Consider the following 19247-nt stretch of genomic DNA (forward strand, 5'->3'; position numbering starts at 1 on the left):
GGGTTTAATTTAGTTACACCAGAATCTCAATGCGAACATTCTAACACAGTAAGTCAGACCAGAAGATATCAGCAGAAGGTGTCTGCCAGATCCCAGTGGATGCTAACTCCGTCGGGTCTGCTTCGGGGGGCACCCCGCCTAGGAGAAGCCCATTAAAGAGCCATTTCAGTGTGGGATCCGCTCTCCAAGAAAGCTACCCCTGGGGCTCTGTTCCCGCGGAGGAAAAGTGGAGACGGTCACCAAACCCGCGGCGCGTTTGAAGGCACCGGAGCACGGCCCCACCGCCCGGGTGCAGGTTCCGCGTTCTGAAGCTGGCTCTGCGGGCGGGAAGGCAGCCCGAAGGGCGGGCGGTGTCTGAGCCCCGTGTCCGGTGCCGCCCCGCTCCGCGGCACCCCATGGCGGAGCGGCTCCACCCCGGTCATGTCAGTCACGCCGCTGTGCCCGGCGACGGGCGCGGGGCGCGGGCGAGGAGGGGTCCGGGGCGGAGGCGGACCTGCTCACCCCGCCTCCCGCTGCCGCTCGCTGCCGGCGGGGCTGCGGGTCAGGACCCGCCGCCGAGCATCCTCCGGCCGCGGGGCCTCGCTGCGCTCTCCACCGGGGCAGGAAGCGGTGGCAGGTGCCCCAGCTCGGGACCTTCCGGAGCGCCCACCCCCCAGCGGCCCGCAGCTCGGGCGTAGCGGATCCCTCCCTCTCCGCTCCCCTCAATCAGTCGGGGGTCGAGGGCTGGCGGCGGCAGGACCCCGTCCGTCCCCTGCTTGTCCTCCCCCTCCCCCCACCGAATCGAAGGCGACACCTAGAAGCCGCAGGAGAAGATTATGGCAACGTGAGTGAGCAGCGGAACCGCCTGGCCGGACCCTCCCGTACCCCGGCGGAGCGGAGCAGTTAGCCGCGCGGTTGCCCCAGTTCGAGCGCTGTTCGTGGAGCGGAGCCTCCAGCCCTGCCCCAGGTTTGTGAGCTTTGCTGTCCGAGACGACGCCTCGGAAAGGCGCTGTCCCGCTGCCGGAGCTACGACCGAGGCCGCAGCACAGACAGCCCAGCGCAGGGACTTGACGCCTCCCGGGCGTTTCGTCTGTCTCGTTTCGCCGGTCGATGTCCCGCCGCATCCTCGGGGGCAGCGCCGGCACCTGGCTCGGCCCCGGGCAGGGGGCAGCCCCGAACCGAGCTCCCCTCCCGGCCCCGGGCTGCGCTGCGGGCGCTCCCCGGGCCGGAGACCAAGAGGCAGCTGTTCAATCAGAGCACCGAGAGCCGGGAGCCTGCGGCCGCGGCGCAGCGGGAGACCCTCCCTCCTACAGCCGCCTCCCGACGGCAGCGGGCGGACGTGCCGCAGGGATAAAGTCTCGGGAAGAGTGGAGGGAGAGGGTTCGCGCAGCGGGTGATGGAGGGGAGCGCGGCCGTCGGGGATGAGCTGTCCCCGCCGCTGCATCACCGCAGCCCCGCGCCTCGCAGCCTCTGCCAGCAGCCCTCGGCACTGCCATTTTTGGATTTTGCAGGGTTTTTTTCACTAATCGTAAAACGTGGCGAGGCCGGACACTGCCTCTTGTAGTTACCAAACCGGGCTCTTTGGAGGGGGGGGGGGCGTTAAGCAGAGCCCCATCTGCTTTATTTCACAAAGTAATTCATGTAAGATGTGGATCACTTAAATTGTTTCTACAACAGAGAAAATACTCTAATAATTAACAGGTTAATACTAACTGAGATTATTTAAATCCAGGAATATTTTTAGGACATTGCCCTTTGGGGAAATAAAGGGAGTGTGCTAATAGTGCAAAGAGTGTGTTTATATTTGGAGTAACAACAATACAGAAATTAAAGAGAATTAGGAAAGACATCAAAAGTCTCCATCCCATTTCTGTTATTAATTCCTCCATCTCACATTACTGTGCAGCATTTCTGAGAACAAGCAGTCCATGTTTTATAATGTTCTTCCTTTTGAAGACCTGACGTTTAAAATGAGTGGATTTCCGAGCCTTTCTATTCCAACTAACCTAGCTAACAGATAAGGTGCTGCACAAAGGATAATTGTGCACCATTTATAATTATTGTTTGCTTAAGCAATCCCTACAAAGGCTGAAATAATTAAACATTTGCATTTCTGCTAAACCCAGTTATGTGCTACTGTTGTTCTCAATGCATGCATGATGTCCTGGCACTAAATCATTAAGTTTTAATGTTAAACAGGTTTTTAAAAGGATGTCTGGCTTAAAAAAATGTCCTATGTGATTTGGATATGTTGAAAAGCAAAAATTACTTAAACTCTTCTTCTGAAATTGAAGCATTATTCTAAACTTGCAAAATAAGTGGAAAGTTATGTTTTGTTACTGATTAGGGAGTGTGCTTTAAAGAATGTCCTTTTTTTAACATTTTCAGAGGCAATTTGTATTGTTTTGAATGAGCTTACTGTGTACAAAGTAGTGGCACATGTTTAGTTAGTTAAGGAAGATGTCCATTGTGGTTGTGGTTTGGGAACGTAGAGAATTCTTGAACAGTGAAGGCAATGAAGCCACTGATAAAATCAGATCACACACCCTTTGTTATAGTATCCTAGGTCTCAACAATCTTAATAGGAAGATGTTAATTTTAAGGGCTTCTTAACTTACTGTTTAGTTTAAGTTATTCACTGCTTTACTTATGCATATATAAATTATTATTTTTGCCTTGATTATCTGTGAATTTGAACATATTCACATACAGTTCTGTTATTTACATGAAATCTGAAGAGGCCAAATTAGTTTACAAAACAGACTGTTCATTTTTCCAATAGTGACTCTTTTTTTTTTTTTAAACTTCTGTTAAGCTAATAGTGAATCTATATCAAGGCTTTTAAAATCACACCCAAATCTTTCCAACATTGGAAGTTATGGACAAGTGCACTCTTGGAAGATAACACTTTTGTAATGAATGCTCATAAACATTGGAGCATCAAAATAGTAGAATCTTAAGTTGTCCGTATTAAAAAACCTACTTTAGTTAATTAGTTAATTATTTCCATAAAATAAGTCACATGTTAAAACCCAGAAAAAGAAAAACAGAATGGCACATGCAGCAAGTAAAATACCAGCTCTGTACCACACAGAGAAGAATACATTAAGCTTTGCCCCACATGTAGGATTTTGACATTAAAGATCTACAGGAATGAAGAAGACAAGTCATTCCCCCATTCTGCTCTCAGCTATCAAGGCAGCAAAAGGGTTAACTGTAGAAAAATTAATTATACACAATACCAGAACAATAGTGGTTGAAAGAGGGGCGAAGGGGCGAGCTGAGTAGTGGTGGAAGCCTATTAGATGTAGTGAGGAAAACTCCCACTGGCTGCAGCAGGGCCAGTGGCTCACCCTGAACAGGGATTTCCACACTGCAGGGACACCCAAGGTTAACTTTAGGATGAAGCAAACGTGTTCCAACTGACACCAAAGATACATCTAAAAGTGATGCCCTACAAGAACATATCCCAAACTAGTATCTTGGGAAAGAGAACTTTTCGGAATTTAGATTGCTTAGAATCTTGCCAGGTTGCTTTGAAATAAAAGAAGGACATTTTTAGAAGGAATATCCAGTTTTCAGCTTTCATGAATAGGAATGTGGCCCCTTTTCCAAAAATTAAATTATCTGAAGGCAAAGCTGTTTCCATGAAAGGAAGATGCATGATACAGACTTTTTTTTTTTTTTTTTTTTTTTGTTCTGGCAGTTTAAGATTTCTGTGTGCTGGATAAAATAGAGTATTTTACAAGATTTTACTTTAATTAATTTAATTTTTTTTTCCCCAACAGCTCAATATTCTCTCCTTGGAGGCTCATTTTTTTCTTTTTGACAATAAAGATGAAAAGAAAGTGGATATTGGAGGATTTTAATTTTATCTTTTTTGGTGTGGTCTGTCTCCTTTTCATAGATGGAGGTAAACTAGAACAAGTAAAAGGTAAGTAGACTTCAAACAAAGTTGTCACATTCACCTAAATTGGACATTTTCCTTCTATTTTCAGATGTGGTTCAGAAAATAATGTCCTAAACCTTCATACATTTTTCCTCCTTCTAATCCTGTATTTAGTAGAATCAGGTCACACCCACATTTAGGGTACATTTTCCTCAAGCTTTACAGGTTATAGTGCATCATAAAGAACATAACACATCAGTTGGAGAATCTGTTTTATTTCGAATATCCTAAGTCAAGAATGTGCTTAATTCTATTTAGTAACCTCCATAAACATCTGACAGATTATCTGGATCTGTCCCATGTGAAAGACTATTGTGCTGATGTTTTTAGCTAGTGTAAAACTTGTCCAAGACTGTTCTGTTGTGTTGTAAAAACAACCTCATATGAACTGGATTAGGTACATCCTTTGAGAAAATTGAGTCTTTCTCTTAAAAAAAACTGTCAAAAACTTGATGAGAAGAATTGGAAAGAATACAAACAAAAGAAAGGGAGCATTTCTGCAAAGCCTATCATCCATGGGAGATGTTAACACATTTCAGAAATCATGGTAAGGAGGAATAGCTACCCAAATAAGTCTAGGCATTATTGACTGCTTCAGCCTTGTTACTAGGTCTCTGGAATGCTCTCCCTACCTGCATACGTTGGGTTTTGGCCTCCTTCTTGCAAAAGACATTATTTGGCCTTGAGAAGTCATTAAAATTTTTAGCCTCAGTTTCAGCAGCTTCTGCTTCCAAGGAAGTAGATGGGGGGAAAACAAAAGAGAGTGAGTTCCAGAAAGGCCCTCGGCCCCATTGAACTCACTCACAGGAAAACCACGTTCAAAGAAAGAACAGTGTGAGAAATTACCACACTACAGTTGTCTTCTTTTTCGTATCCTGTGTTTCGTTTGTCATGCTTCTGTGTAAAGGGAAAACTGATCACAGTTTCTACTAACACTCCCGAACTCCAGCTATTTTCTTCTAGCCCTGTAAATGTGAAGAGTGTCCCTGGCTTGGATTATCACAAAGAAGATGGGTATTTTGTTAAGATATCCTGGAGTATCCCCTATACTGTGGTATTGTAAAGATTTAAGGTTTCAATATGAAACCATAATGTGATAGGAAGGGACAGGACAATAATATCTGGCAGGCATATGCATATCTGTCAATCTGCAACTGCAGGATCGGAAGTGCTTAGTGAACAAAAGATCTTAAAATATTTTGAAAGCTGATGCATAAATTATTTCAACATCTCTCTGCAGCACAACCTGGGATTTTCCTGAGTTGGACCAATTGCTTTGGTTTTGCAGAGAAGAGGTTTTGTTTTCCATAAGCCTTTCTGAGTGATCAGGCACTTAGATTTTCTTACCTAAACAGGTGAAAGGATAAATTAAAAAAAAAAAACCAACCCTTAAACTTAAATGAAAGCCATTCTATCATCATTTCAGGAGTTGCAATTTTGGAAAAATGGGAGGCCATGTAATTTATTTTGGTTTGGGTGGTTAGAAAAAACAGCATGTGGAATTTAGTGTCCTTCTGTTATGTAATTCTTCAGGAAAAGAAAAAGTAGTTTACAGAAAACTCTGCACATCTAAATATACTTCGGAAACATGGAATGGAATTTTTCATTCATAGTTCTTTCAATTCTTTACTGTTTTACAGATTCAGACACATACTGTGTGTTTCAAGATAAGAAGTACCGTGTAGGAGAAAGATGGCATCCTTATCTAGAACCCTATGGCCTTGTTTACTGCATTAATTGTCTTTGCTCAGAGGTAGGACTGATGAGTTATTGATTCTACAACTCCTGCTTGCTTCATTGACTAGAATCCTTTCTGATGTAGCTACAATTTGAAAAAGCCCAAACCTATTTTCATGAGTCGGCCCTGGTCATGCTGCAGGAAATAGAGGCAGGTGATCCTAGTGAAAGGAAAATATTAGCAGAGAAGGCCAGTACTGGCAAAAAATACTTGCATAGCATAGACAGAACAACTCCTTAATTATCCAGAAGCTTCGTGATGCTGGGTATTACATCTTGACTGATCAAGCCCCACTATACTTATACCTAAGTATAATCCTTGCATTTCCACAAATATGGATGATTATGCTGAACCTGAGTTTGGTACTTTGATCTATGTACAGTGCCAACATCTTCCAGTCAAAGCATCTTCTGCCCTAAAGTGCTGAAAGGAGCAGGCATAGATATCACTGTTAGTAAAAGTCAGTCAAAGAAGAATGAGATGATGAAAGATGAGAAAATGTTATGGTGATTAGAGAGAGTTAGATAGAACATGAAAGGGCTCCCATCAGTTGATGGCTGATGCAAAAACACAGCAGTCAGAGATTCCCATAGTATGTCATATACAGCTGAGAGGAGGCACAAAAATGAGGGTAGTGGACCTTAATCACTAACGCGAGACACTCCAGATGCTGAGTTCTGTCTGCTATATTTAATGCAAAAAAAAGTATTCCTTGCTATTTTCCCTCCCTGCAAGTGTAAAATATTGGGTCTCTGTGCAGCATTTGCTCTGAGGGAATTTGCTACTACAATTCAGTGCAGAGCTGCACGAACAGTAGTCCCACAAGTTTAGCTGCAGAATGCAGCTATGAGAGAAAAAACAATGTAGTAGGAAGGAAAGAAAAAGTCTTTGTTTAGAGCAAAAAGGAGTTTCCACTCAACTTTTGTGGATGTATATCCAAAGTTGAAAACTCCCTCAGAGTTTGTGTGGAGTAAAACACTCAGTAAGTCACTGAAAAAATGTGTCTTGGGTGGGGGAAAAATTAACTGGAAATCCTAGAGATCTGGATACATATAAATGCTTGATGATTTTTAGAGATGTTAGACAGTTTGGAGGGATGGGAAAGTGCTTGCTCAGCTCCTGTAAACAAAAGCATTGCTGGAACCCAGGCACACCCACACACTATGAGCCTCCAAAGAACAGAGTCTGTTTCATTTTTTAACTTTGGTGTGGAAGACAAAGTGATAGTTTATGCCAGCAGGTTTAGTAAAGAAGGAAACTGCTTATGGTAGTTCCCAATACATGCAGCTCCGAAGTGGATTGCACTCCCTTGTTTGCTATGTTTTACCTTTGATGTACCATGAGGGTGCAAAATGTAACCAGGATAATTTCAGCAGTGAGGATGCTGAGGGATCTCTTGGATGTGACTCTTGTTGTCTAGAAGGAAGATTCCAAATTACAACTGCAGCATCCAAACACTCATTTGAACTTTGTCCTGGCCAAAATCATGCCACTGACTTACCATAAAAACTACTGAAGCTTCATCAGTTTCATGAAGTTTCCTTCAGGAAACCCTCAACAATTTATAATTTTAACAAAATAAAGGCATTAGAATATATTTCATGATATAGCACAACCACAGACCATAAGCCAAATATAACAGCATAAAAGATGAAAGTAAAGTGTGTCACAGATAGCAAGTAAGAGAGATCTAAGCGTAAACCATGTATGATTCCCTGGCAGGTAGGCAAATTATCTGTAGAGAGTCTGATGCAGCAACTGATTCCCTCACTGCAGAGAAAGGCAAAAAAATCCACAGGGGTCTTTGTGTCCAGTGTATCAAAATGTCTTTTCTGGCCACAGACATTGTGATCCACATGATGTCTGCACAAAACAAGTCACATTGGTCAGGCAGAAGTCAGAGATCTATGCTCCACAGTCTGTCTGTCTGTCTGTTCATCCCCTGAGCACACACACGTCTGATGTTTAAGAAAAAGTCGAGGCAAATTAACTAAACAGAGGCCAAATAATTCAGCCTGGGATTTAAAAAAAATAAAAATAAAGCTTTCCTTTTTTTCTGTGTGTATATAATGTGGTATTTTTATAAGCTATAATTTACATACTTAAACAGAATAAAACTAAACATAATTCAGTGTTCTCATCCTGTTCCCCCTTCCTTTTACAACCCCTCCTTCCACCTAGTTCATAGTGGAGCCTGTCGACTCCTAAAATTTTACTGCCTAAAATTGAGCACTCACAATTTGTCAGATCATTATTTTCCTCTCTAAAATACAGCATTTTTTTTGCTTTTGCTTGTGTTTGTAATCATATCTTCAGACCTCAGGCTAAATGACTTCTCTCCACAATTAGCACTGATAGCCCAGCTCGGGGAGAGACATGCATCAACACTCTGGCACCTGATGCAGAAATGTGACCTTGGCCTTGGCTTAGAGAGACTGACCAGGGCTTGAGCCCTGCTCTGGTTAGTGGGGCTGTTCTCTCAAATATCACTGTGAATGTAGGCATAAGATCAGTAAACACAAGATCATTTAAAACAGCTCTGTTGTGTGCCAGACAGTAGAGTCTGGCTGGCAGTGTGGAGCAGCAAAGTTGGCCTGCAGAATTTTATCACAGCTGACCATGCACAGAAGTAAACATTCACTTCAGGAGATTCTGCAGGACTTGAAAAAGAGTGAGGTCATACAACAGGTCAAATCAGCAACATGGAGCCAGGTCAGCAGGCAGTGCCAGCCTTTCTTCTACAGAAGTACTTCACAGGCTCCCACATCTGCTGGGCAAGCAGCTGTGCAGACCAGGGATAGTCACTATTCTGTGAAGATCCTAGAGTTTAAAATTTGCTCCTCTTCTACAAAATCAGTATATTTAATTTCAGTTCTTATTGCAAACAAATGGTGATAATCATTTTTAGTGTCTCTTTCCAAAGCAGATGCACAACTGTAGTTTGTGGCTAACAATGATCAAACATTGGATTCCAGCCTGTGGTCTGCAGATATTTGTCAATGATTTATTTTGAAAGAGATGACTAGAAAGGCCTGTACATCTGCCCTCTAGGGAAGTCTGCACATTCACTTAAAACATTTCAGTGCTCCAGAAGGCATATGAAAATAAAGTGCCTTTAGTCCTGACATCACCTAAAATTACAGTCATAACTTAATATCAGAGTTCATGATGAAAGATCTTTCTTGTTATAAACATGAGCAACTCAGAGGTAAATTAAGAGGATGAATTATGGATGGGAAATGGGAATTTAAAATGGATAGTCTTTTCTGGTTGCAGACAATGGAGAATGAAAATTCCCTGTGTTTTAATTATAAATCAAACTTAGATGTGGTCAAATAGAATATTATGTTAATGACATGAATAATGAACCCTATTCCCAAGACTTAACTCATATTTCTTAGAAAAATGGCTACTTAAAATCTGTGGGGTTTTGTCTACTAGGAAAGCAAAAAAATGGAAACAAAAGACTCCACAGTTTTCAGGAACAGTTACAGATGCTATTATCTCTTGTGGTCTTGAACTAACCCTCAGTAGGGGATATCCCAGAGACCATATTTATCCATATCTTAGATTTATCATAGATTTATCCATATCTTAGTTTTGGAAATGCAATTCCTAAGCACAATCTGCTCAAAAGAAAAAGACAAAATGGAAAGAAAAAGAGAGATGGAGATTGTTGCTATCCATTTGTAGACACTTCCTCTGATTTTAAGATTTCCAAATATTTCTGACCTTCAGCATAAATTCAAAGGCAGTGGAAGTATCTGGGCATATCTCGGTATGAGTGAAACCAGAATGTTGTAAAAAGGCATTTAAAAAAAATGTTTGTATGTAGAATAGAAAACACAGAAAATTGTGAGACAGTGCATTTCATTAAAATGGTATGTACTATGTTCCATTTGCAGAATGGAAATGTTTTGTGCAGCAGAATAAGATGCCCAAGTCTACACTGTGTTTCCCCTGTGCATGTACCACAGCTGTGCTGCCCACGATGCCCAGGTAATTCCTATTAGTGACAAATAGCCCTTTCTGAAATAGTTATTTAATATGCTGAGTAATAACAAAACTAAATATCTGTGCTGGAAAACTTCTGTGAAGTAAACATCCTCCTGTATCCATTTCATGAGAGGCTTGTCCTACAGTAAGTTACAGTATTTCCCGTGGTGTTTTCTGTTTAGGAAATCAGAAGTATAGATTTTTTGGGATCAGGTAAGCTACCAAGTCCAATCCCCTACAATCCAGGCAGAAAGCAGCAGTTGTTTCATCAACTGTCCATTCCAGACTCCTTATCTCTAAATTCTTATCACAATAAAATAACATTCCACAAACTTCCTCGGTTTCTGGTTTTGGTGCTTTTCATAAATGCAGACCAAAATATATAGTTATTTTCAATGGCTGTATATTAACAAGCAATTAAAAATTGCTTTGGCAAATGTGCATTTGTATGGTGTCACTGTACAACTAGTCTGTTAATGTTCACCTTTTACATCTGAGGTCCAGGCATAGCTTCATAATTAGTAGAGACTGTTGCAAATCATAGAAGAAGTGCTGTAGAAGTTTATGACTACATAAATCCAATTGGATACTGTATAGTAAATTCTCCAGACTGGACATTTATTATGTGCTCATTATTAAGAGCCACTGTATGAAAAAGACTAAGCAGGATCTTTCATGAGCCTATTCCAGCATTCCCAACATGGCCTAATGGCTGGTAGATTTGACTGGAGCTTTTCCCTTAATGTCTGTCTTAGTGGCACCCCACATTTCCATTTATAAAAGAGTATTCATGCAGCATCATAAAAAGGGGTTTTGTTTGACTTTCTCCAGAGAGTTTGTCTGAGGAAAGCAGCTGTTCCCTGAGCAAAACCTGTCAGCAGGAGGCAGTAAGTGCACAATGGCAGAGGGACAAGAGTGAACAAGAAGGTTGCTGTTCAGGTGGGATGGATGTGTTCACTGCACTTACTGGATAAGAAATGGCATCCACACATCAATTTTGGGTTGGATTCATCTGCCCTGACAATTATATACACTATCAGATATGTATATCAGTATCTGATCTAGGTATCTAGAATCCTTTTTTAACCAGTGACAAGGAACAAACATTTCAAGCTTATAACCTATCTGATGCTGTGATGCTGTTTTTGTGTCTTAGGATGAGATTACGCTCATTCAATTTTAAATCCAACTCTTTGGAGTTGGAACATTCAGCTGATGATTGGAATTTTCTCTATAATGGTGTACTATGTAAGAAAGAAAATTTCTAAGGCAAAATGCTTTCTTTAGCCAACAAGAACTTTGTAAAATAGTAAGGTGCTGGGAACACAAACCCCTCCTTTGTTGCCAGATCAAAAGAAGGACTAGTGTCCTGGTGTGCCCAAAATGTTGTCTGTTTTTCCAGCTAATCTAAGCTTCAGTTGGGAAGACAATCATCTAGATACCCTTTACAGCTGTTGGAAACATGAAAGTGATTCATCCTGTCACCTAGAATGAGAAGACTTTTTTTTCTCTGGAGATGCCTGTCACTCTCCACAGATTATTGAGGAAACATTATCCAGGAAAACTGGACACTTACTTTTTGATAGTTTAAGTTAAATCACAGAAGTCCTACTCAATAATTGGCATTTGCAGTCAGGAACTTTTTCTATTATTTTTTAGTATCTCTGTATCTTATTTACTATAGAAACATAAATGCTTTTAGATTGATTGGTTTTGTTTCAAGTGCTCCTTGGCAATGAGCTGATTTGGCTTTTTTCTGTTCATGAGCTTGTAAATGTCATGATATCTATGAAGATTTTAAAACATTCTACAATTATCTAGTAAGGAAGAATAAGGCTCCATGTAAACTCTCATATCCATTTTATCAAATTAAGTTCTTCCTATTCATAGTCTTCAGCTGGAATTTTGTACTCCATGTTTAAACTGATAAATGTGGAAAATTATCAGAATGAGCCTTTCCTGAATTGTGATTTATTGTCTTCTTTTAGCTGCTCCTAAAGTCTATTTGTAATCAATCTGCTACAAATGATGGGCCATTACATTGCTAGCTGTGCACTATCTCATTAAAAATGTGAGTCCCACTAAGATCTGTTTTTCCCCTAATTGAATCTGTAACAATGTTAAGCAAAAGAGAACCAGGAGTCTCCTGTGATTTCAGGGGTTATTTGCATTCTGCTTTCTGCAGTGATGATGTATGAATCAGCCCATCTGGCTCCAGTGTTTTTTTAAGCTTGCTAAACACATGACTAAACACACTGCCTTCCAAGAACATTCATTATTAGTAGCATGTTTAAGTTCAAAATCCTTTGGTACTATGGTTTTTCTTTCTCAAATTCAAACAACTTTTCTCTTTAAATACAGAAATGCCAGGTGGCACCTATATACATAGCTGGTCTAAAGATATAACAGATGAGATATCTCACAACAGTGGACTGTAAACATCACCTAAAAATAAGTGAGCCTCTGTCTGCATGGTAGACTGTATCATGACCCAGTAATACCTGAACCTTTGAACTAGCTATTTTAGGTCCTGGAACAGTGCAGAACTCACTGCACTGCAAAACTCGCTGAAGAAGCAGGAAAAATGTGCTTGGCATGAGCTCAATGCTACCTTCATTCAGTAACTGAGCTAGTCAAGGTGACACTCTTCACTATGCAGTGTAGATTAAGACTCAGCATTGCAAGATGCAGGGCATGTACAGCACCTGTTGACCTGACAGACATTTTATAAGTAAATATAGAATATGTGTGTAGCACATCTTGCACTGAATTACAACCAAAATTTTCAACCCTGTTGGCTCTTGGAATGCTCTAATGGAGTGATTTTTCCATTACAGAATGCACATACATTAAACCATTTAGTGAAGAGGCTTTGGGTTCTATCCAACTCAAACACCAGAGCTCCCAGGTTCTCAGTTCTAGTCTTCTTACCCTTCCATTCATGAGTATTTTTGGGATGGAGGAAGGGATACTGCCCAGCTCTTCCATTCTCCATACAAATCTTCTTGCTACCATCTACCCTTCTCATATCAGCAAGTGAGAGTTCCAACAATGGCTAGTTGTCAGATATTTAAAAATAATTATTTATTTGGAAGTAAATTTGGTTTAGAAAATATAATGGTATGGGCATTACAGGGAGATGTCTAATTTTTTCCTATTGATGTGTGCTTAGATAATTTGATTTGGTTTGTGATTTGCCTTTGTCACTATCTTAACAAGGAATGTTTGCTATCACAGCCAGATTGAGGTTATTGCTTATTTCCATTCTGCTTTTTTTGCCATAAAAAAAATTAAAAACATCTATCTGTATATCAGCATCCAAAATGCATTGAAAAAATACATATCTTCCCACATGGATGACAGAACTTCAATTTTTGGACTGACATAATAGGACAGGATAAGCTGCTCAGAATTTTTCTAAGATAATTTCCAAGACCTTCAAAGAGATTTCAGAGAGGATTCAGAATGCACCAAAGCTTCATTTAATTTATTTCCTTGGTGGGAGTGTGATTGGTGGATTCATATAGTATTTTAACTTGAGAGCAGGAATTAAACTAGAGCAACCTAGAAAGTATTTCATGAGCCCTTCAGAGTTTCTGGACAATTGATAGGCAATTTTTTATGCAACTATAAAAGAAAACACAGGAAATTAAGCTGAAGAAAATATATTAAAATAATGTGAAGAGCTTGACTTTAGCCCTAGAAAGCTAAAACACAGCCAACAGCCTTTTGAATGTTTAAACTGAAACGACATCTTGAATCTGGATGGAATTCATAGTCTAGATAAGGTGCTACTAGTTCCTTCAAGCAATGAATTTCATACACTTTCTACCATCTGACCATATTAAAGACTAGCTGTGGTGATTAACTCTGAATTACCCTGGAGTTGTTAGAGCTTAACCTGGTCCTTAAAGTTATTTTAATGTAAAGCATTTTGTGGCTTAATGTCATTGACACATGCACCTCCAAGAGGCACATATGGATTTTGTTTAGAGCTTGTGTTTGCAGTTTTTGGATAGTGTACAACTTTTCCATCCACATTTATTGTCAGCCTCCACCACTACTTTAAAGACAACATCATTGCACAGCTTTGATTGTTCTTTAAAGGAACCTTCACACATCATTTCAATATGTAGTATTACAAATTTACAAATGAGATTTGTAATAATTTGGATTGTGATGCATGACTGAGGGAAAAGGCTAAATGCACTTGGACTAAGGCTTGATCCACTTTCTACTGTAGTCAATCAACAGGTTTCTATTAACTTTGATAGTTTTTGTACTCAGTCTTCTATGAGAACAGATGCAATTACTGACTATCATATAGTCCTTTCTAGAAATACTAAGGAATATGGTAGAAATATGAGACAGAAGATGAAACGGGGAACTGCCTTTTTGCTGTGCCACACAGAGTAGGTGTTGGGGCTAGGTTCCAGATCTGTTTAGTTCAATGGATCAGACCTTGAGGTGACGTTTAGAGTGGAAACTAAAGTAGAGAGAAGAAATTAAGCAAAATAACTTTTAGTAGGAAAGAAATCCATTTGGTCTCGTATGCTGTGCTACAATTCCACAAGGACCGCCAGCCACAAAGATTGTTTAAAATAATCCTGGCTGACCCCTAGAAGCTAATTCTGAATTGAAACAGTGTAACAGGTTTTCTTTGTCTGAGGTTCCTGTACTTTCATAAGATGATCAATCAGGACTTAGTTCTGGTGACGAAGTAGCTCTAGAATATTTGTATTTTACTCTATTTGATGTGACAGTGGTAAAAACTTTTTTACCACTGTAAATAAAAGTCTCCTTTCAGTTGTTAGTTTTGATCTTGAAACAGTCAATTTATAATAGCAGTTTATTCCCCCATGTGCTGCTGAGCTCAGTTTAGATATCAAACCCTGAAGCTGCACTGGGAGCAAGCCTGGAATACGTATGTGTTTTCATCTTGTACATCAGGGTGGCAGAGGATCCAAACATGTTTCAACTGTCTGTGCAATCAAAAGTAACTAGAAAAGTAAATTCATAGAATCGTAGAATGGTTTGAGTTAGAAGGAACCTTAAAGATCTTCCAGACCCCTGCCATGGACAGGGACACCTTCCACTAGACCAGGTCGCACAAAGATCTGTCCAGCCTGGCCTTGAACAGTCCCAGGGATGAGGAAGCCACAGCTTCTCTGGTCAGCCTGTGCCAGGGCTTTATCACCCCCAGAGTAATTGATTTCTTCCTAATATCTAATCTAAACCAACTCTCAGTTTGAATCCATTTGCCATTCAGATTCTGCACCTAAGTTATGTCATTATTGTTATTCCAGACTACTTCAGGTAGTAGTATTTTGGGGCCTCCTAGAATTAATCTTTTGCAGTGCTGCATGAAGACTGTTTTGTGAGCCTTTAACACTGCTGTGAAAACCACTAAGAGACTTAGTACACAAAAATCATCCCTATCATCTTTCTATGTGTACATTACAGAATAGTTTGTTTATAGGGAAAAGACTTGGACTCCCTGAAAGAGGAGAATTAGCTATGTTTTATTAACAAAGAGACCTAGGGGTATGTGCAGCTCCTGTCTGAGCAAAGAGTTTTCCAAAAGCAGATGTCATGTAATGAAAGTACTGCCCACTTCTGTTGGGCAGAGTGTGTGCCTGAGCTGATTCAGATTTTACAGAATTTTCAATAAGGAAAATAGGAAGAAGTACTTTGATACTGGAGTCCCATTCCTCTCTGGCATTAGAAATGCTTTTGGTCTGCACATTTCCAAGAATTGTGTTTTATTTCATAATTGCTCTTTATGTGTGGCTGCTGAATGGCTAACCTATAATTCTTAGGCAAATTTTAAGTTACAAGGAAAGTAATGCAGCTTTGCATGATACTGTTACAACTTGAGGTGTACAGAAAGCAGCATGTGAGATCACTGGTCAGCTGGTGTCCAAACGACAGTATCCTGCACCAGAATAAAGCCCAGAGAGCTCTAGAGTCCCTATTGCCACTTAATTGATACTTCCAATTATGTACATTGAGTAGCAAAACTCCCTGGGAATACTAGGAAATGTGCAGAAGAGGTGTCAGTGCAAACAGTTGTCCCAGAGTTACAGCAGAATCCAATTGCTTCTCTAGTGAATATGGTAGCAAAACAATCCTCAGTCTCTTAGTCTGTACATGCTTATGCTCTTTGTTGATTCAGAAAATCATGTTTCATAAAATCCTCTCTGGATTCAGATTCATAATCTATCATCTGTCTGCTTTAAGAAAAACAGACTACCTGCAAAACAGTTCCCAGTATGGTGAGTTTCTTAATGCATTAGACCTTGTGATTAATTTCATATTGTTTAGCATTTGATTGTTTTTATTAGGGTGGTTAATGAAATAGGAAAACTGTAAAATCCAAGCCAGGCTGGAAACCCAGCCTTTCTGCTGGACATTAAAAGCATATCTTTTTCATTAAATGACACTAGGAGATTCTGAATGTTGCAGGTTAAAAATTGTTTCTAAGTCAGCAAGCCAAGGATTTTTTTTAAATGTTCTTTGCCAGATGTTCTGATACTAAAACAATAGTGAGAGTGTTAAGTACTAACACAAATGGACAGAATATTGTACAAGAAAGTTCCTCATAGAGAAGCAGCAAAACCCTACAGACCACTCCTGCACTGCTGTGCAGCATCCCAGCAGACCCTGCTGAGGGTTATGAGTACCATGAGCTTTGCTTGTGCCTTCATTGGCCAATGTGTGCAGTCTCCATTTCAGGAGGACACTCACTTCAACCTGCCACTGACCACAGGTTAGTACAACTCAGCACAATGACTAAGAGAAAGCCAAGATGTCTTATTGTCCCCAATGGCAAGGACTACCCAAAAGTAGATTTTTTTTTTTTTTTGTCTTTCAGATGTCACTTCATAAACACTTTACTGATTATCATGCCATGACTGTACTGATTCTGAGGTGGTTTTCCCAATTTGTTAGGTAGGTCCTAAATTGTTCATTAGTAATTATACCTGTACCTCTTGTCTTTATCCAGAAGGATCCAAGTTCAGCACTTGATTGTAGTAAGGCCTGGATCCTAAAACCATTCCTCAAATAAGTCATTCCCCATTTCCCAAAAGGTTAGATTGCTCATAGCTGGCTACTGCTTTTCATTCTCTGCATATAAATACTTTTGCACAAGTTACTAGTGTTTCAAATGTCAGGAACTGCCCATAGAATTCATCTAAGTTAGTTAAGGGACTAGGAGCAAATAACTGATGCTCTTCTGTTTCATAGCCAAGTAAGGGTAAAGCATCTCAGGACTGAGTTTTTATAAAAATCTATGAAGGAACAGAATTGTAAACATAAAAAGCTGAAACATGGTGTTTCCAAAACTGACTGTGGTCCATGTGATACAGAATCTGTTTCTCCCAGAAGACTAGAAAGTCTGGTATGTGTACATTTTTGACTCTTCCCTCAAACTTTGTCCCTTAAGACACTTCAAGTCATGGGCAGACCATCAGATACCCAGATAGGCTTCCATGAAAAGATATATGATTGGAGCAGATTCCACTGCTCCAATTTCCACCAGAAAATTTCCATAAAATTTCTGTGGTTTATGAAATTCATAACTAACACTGTTTTGTCAGACTATCAGGAAAGCATTGCTGCTGCAGTTCACACTGAGGTAGCATCTCTTCATGGCAAACTTTTTGCCATACTGTTTCTTCGCATGCTCTGTCAAATGAACCACAGTTCATGAAACATGTTAACTATACTGTACTTCTAGTTCATAGTTGACTTTCACATCAAGTTGTACAGGTCTTGTATCAACAGGTCTTAGTTGATACAAATCCTGCTTGTATAGATCAACAGTTCCTCACAGTACAAGCAGCAATCTCAAAAAAGCAGCATTCAAGCACTTACGTTGGCTGAGTCCTGAAGGAAAACTTTCTATTGGCTTCACTGAGCCTGGAATTTATCTTGTGTGTGTGGGACATCAGTGAAAAACAGCTCAGGTAGACAAAAGAAGCTGGACAAAATCCCATGTTTGGAAGAGAGGAATGTTTGGATATAAGGATTCAGTCATAGCCACCGTAGTCTCCAGTTGCTTTTTAAAAAATAATTGTTTTGAAGCTAATCCATTTTTGATACAGTTGTATTCTGTTGCCTGTTTGTAAAATCTGAAGGATATCTTCAGCCAGGTTTAATCTCTAAAGTTACTTTCAGGATAAATTGAAATCCATATCAGGTCATGTGAAGCCCAGGTTGTACATCTTGGCTCCTGCCATTACCTCATGCTAATGTTGGTGATAAATCATTGCTATCCATATTGCAGACTCATGGTCATATCTTGATCATGCTTTAATTGTAGGCAAATATAAGCATGGCATCTCAACTTCTATACAGAAGTTTGAGCACTTACAGAATAAATGCCAACCACAGAAATGGAGATATTTCCTTTTCAATTGATGCTATAACATCTTTACCCTATACATTGTACGTTGCTTCCACTGACATGCTAAGAATGCCAGGGAAAAAAACTCAGATTGAACCCAGTTAATTAAAAGGATTCACACAGATGGTTTGGCTGGTACTTTACAGAGGCAGCTAATTAAAGCAAAGTTAGTGAGCACCATTAAATTTCCAGATAAAGCTTTGGGAACAGTCATGATTAGGAAGCAAGGTTTACAAATAGAGCTTTGAGCAATGCAGTATATTCGCAGTTAATTAATCTGATTCTAACCTGTCTTTTCTAAGGCACAGAATAATGTATGCTGATAGCATTAATAACAAAATTTTTCGAAGCTCAAATGTGGCACTTATTAAAACAATCCACAATGACTCTAATTTCATATTCTGCAGGAGAATATGAGATCATGGGGGAGTCTGAACTCCTCTAATCAGCCATTATTTAAAAAGTATTAGAAAAGGAGCAAAGTCCAAGTTGAAGAAAGTCAGTCATACACCTGCAAAGTTAGACAGAGAAAATGCACCAGACAGAAATTGTATTTCAACACAGAAAATAAACAAATCTTCCTTGCAGCTCCAGGGAAATGCCGTATTTGGAGAGGGTCAGTTGTGCTCTCCAATATACCATCTCAAATATATGACTGTATATATTCTTTTTCAATAACAAGTAATGTGGTCTTGATCTGAAAACTTCTTTAAGACCTGACTCTGTGCAATAATGAAATATGTCTAGTCACTTAATGTACTAAAAGATGACCATATGGACAGGTTGGTTCAGCATAGGACTGAAATCATGGTCTTATGTTCTGTAATTGAAACTGACTTTTCTTACAATTATTTCATAAGACTTCAACTCCCTGAAAAGAGGTTATAGTGAGGTGGGTGTCTGTCACTGTCGGACACAAAACAAGTCACACGGATGCAGCTCGAGGTGTGGTGAAAAGGAAGAGAAAGTTTATTTCTTCTCCCAGGATTTATAGGTTTCTGACCACAGCCAGGGATTGGATGGTCAGGATAACACTTTCCCAACTGCACTGGCCATGAGAGATGTCCATCACAAGACATGTAACAGAAGGAATGCATACATATCTCTATGTTTACAGTTACTGTCCTGGGAAAGTCTTAGAAAACTATGTCAGCAAGCTCAGAAGTTGAGTTTTC

At 40.0% G+C, this 19247-nt stretch overlaps 1 protein-coding gene across 1 annotated transcript in view; it reads left to right on the top strand.

Annotated features, from left to right (window-relative positions):
- Positions 1 to 808: 808 nt before the first annotated feature.
- The window catches only part of CHRDL1 (chordin like 1), a 34847-nt gene continuing 16408 nt past the window's right edge, over positions 809 to 19247 (top strand). The window contains exons 1-4 of the mRNA XM_058847905.1: positions 809 to 946; positions 3768 to 3913; positions 5569 to 5681; positions 9572 to 9665. Of these exons, the coding sequence (XP_058703888.1) occupies positions 3817 to 3913; positions 5569 to 5681; positions 9572 to 9665 (304 nt within the window). The 5' untranslated portion in view covers positions 809 to 946; positions 3768 to 3816. The remainder of the gene's footprint in view (positions 947 to 3767; positions 3914 to 5568; positions 5682 to 9571; positions 9666 to 19247) is intronic.

The sequence above is a fragment of the Poecile atricapillus genome, chromosome 12 (assembly GCF_030490865.1).
Source record: "Poecile atricapillus isolate bPoeAtr1 chromosome 12, bPoeAtr1.hap1, whole genome shotgun sequence".
Lineage (NCBI taxonomy): Eukaryota > Metazoa > Chordata > Aves > Passeriformes > Paridae > Poecile > Poecile atricapillus.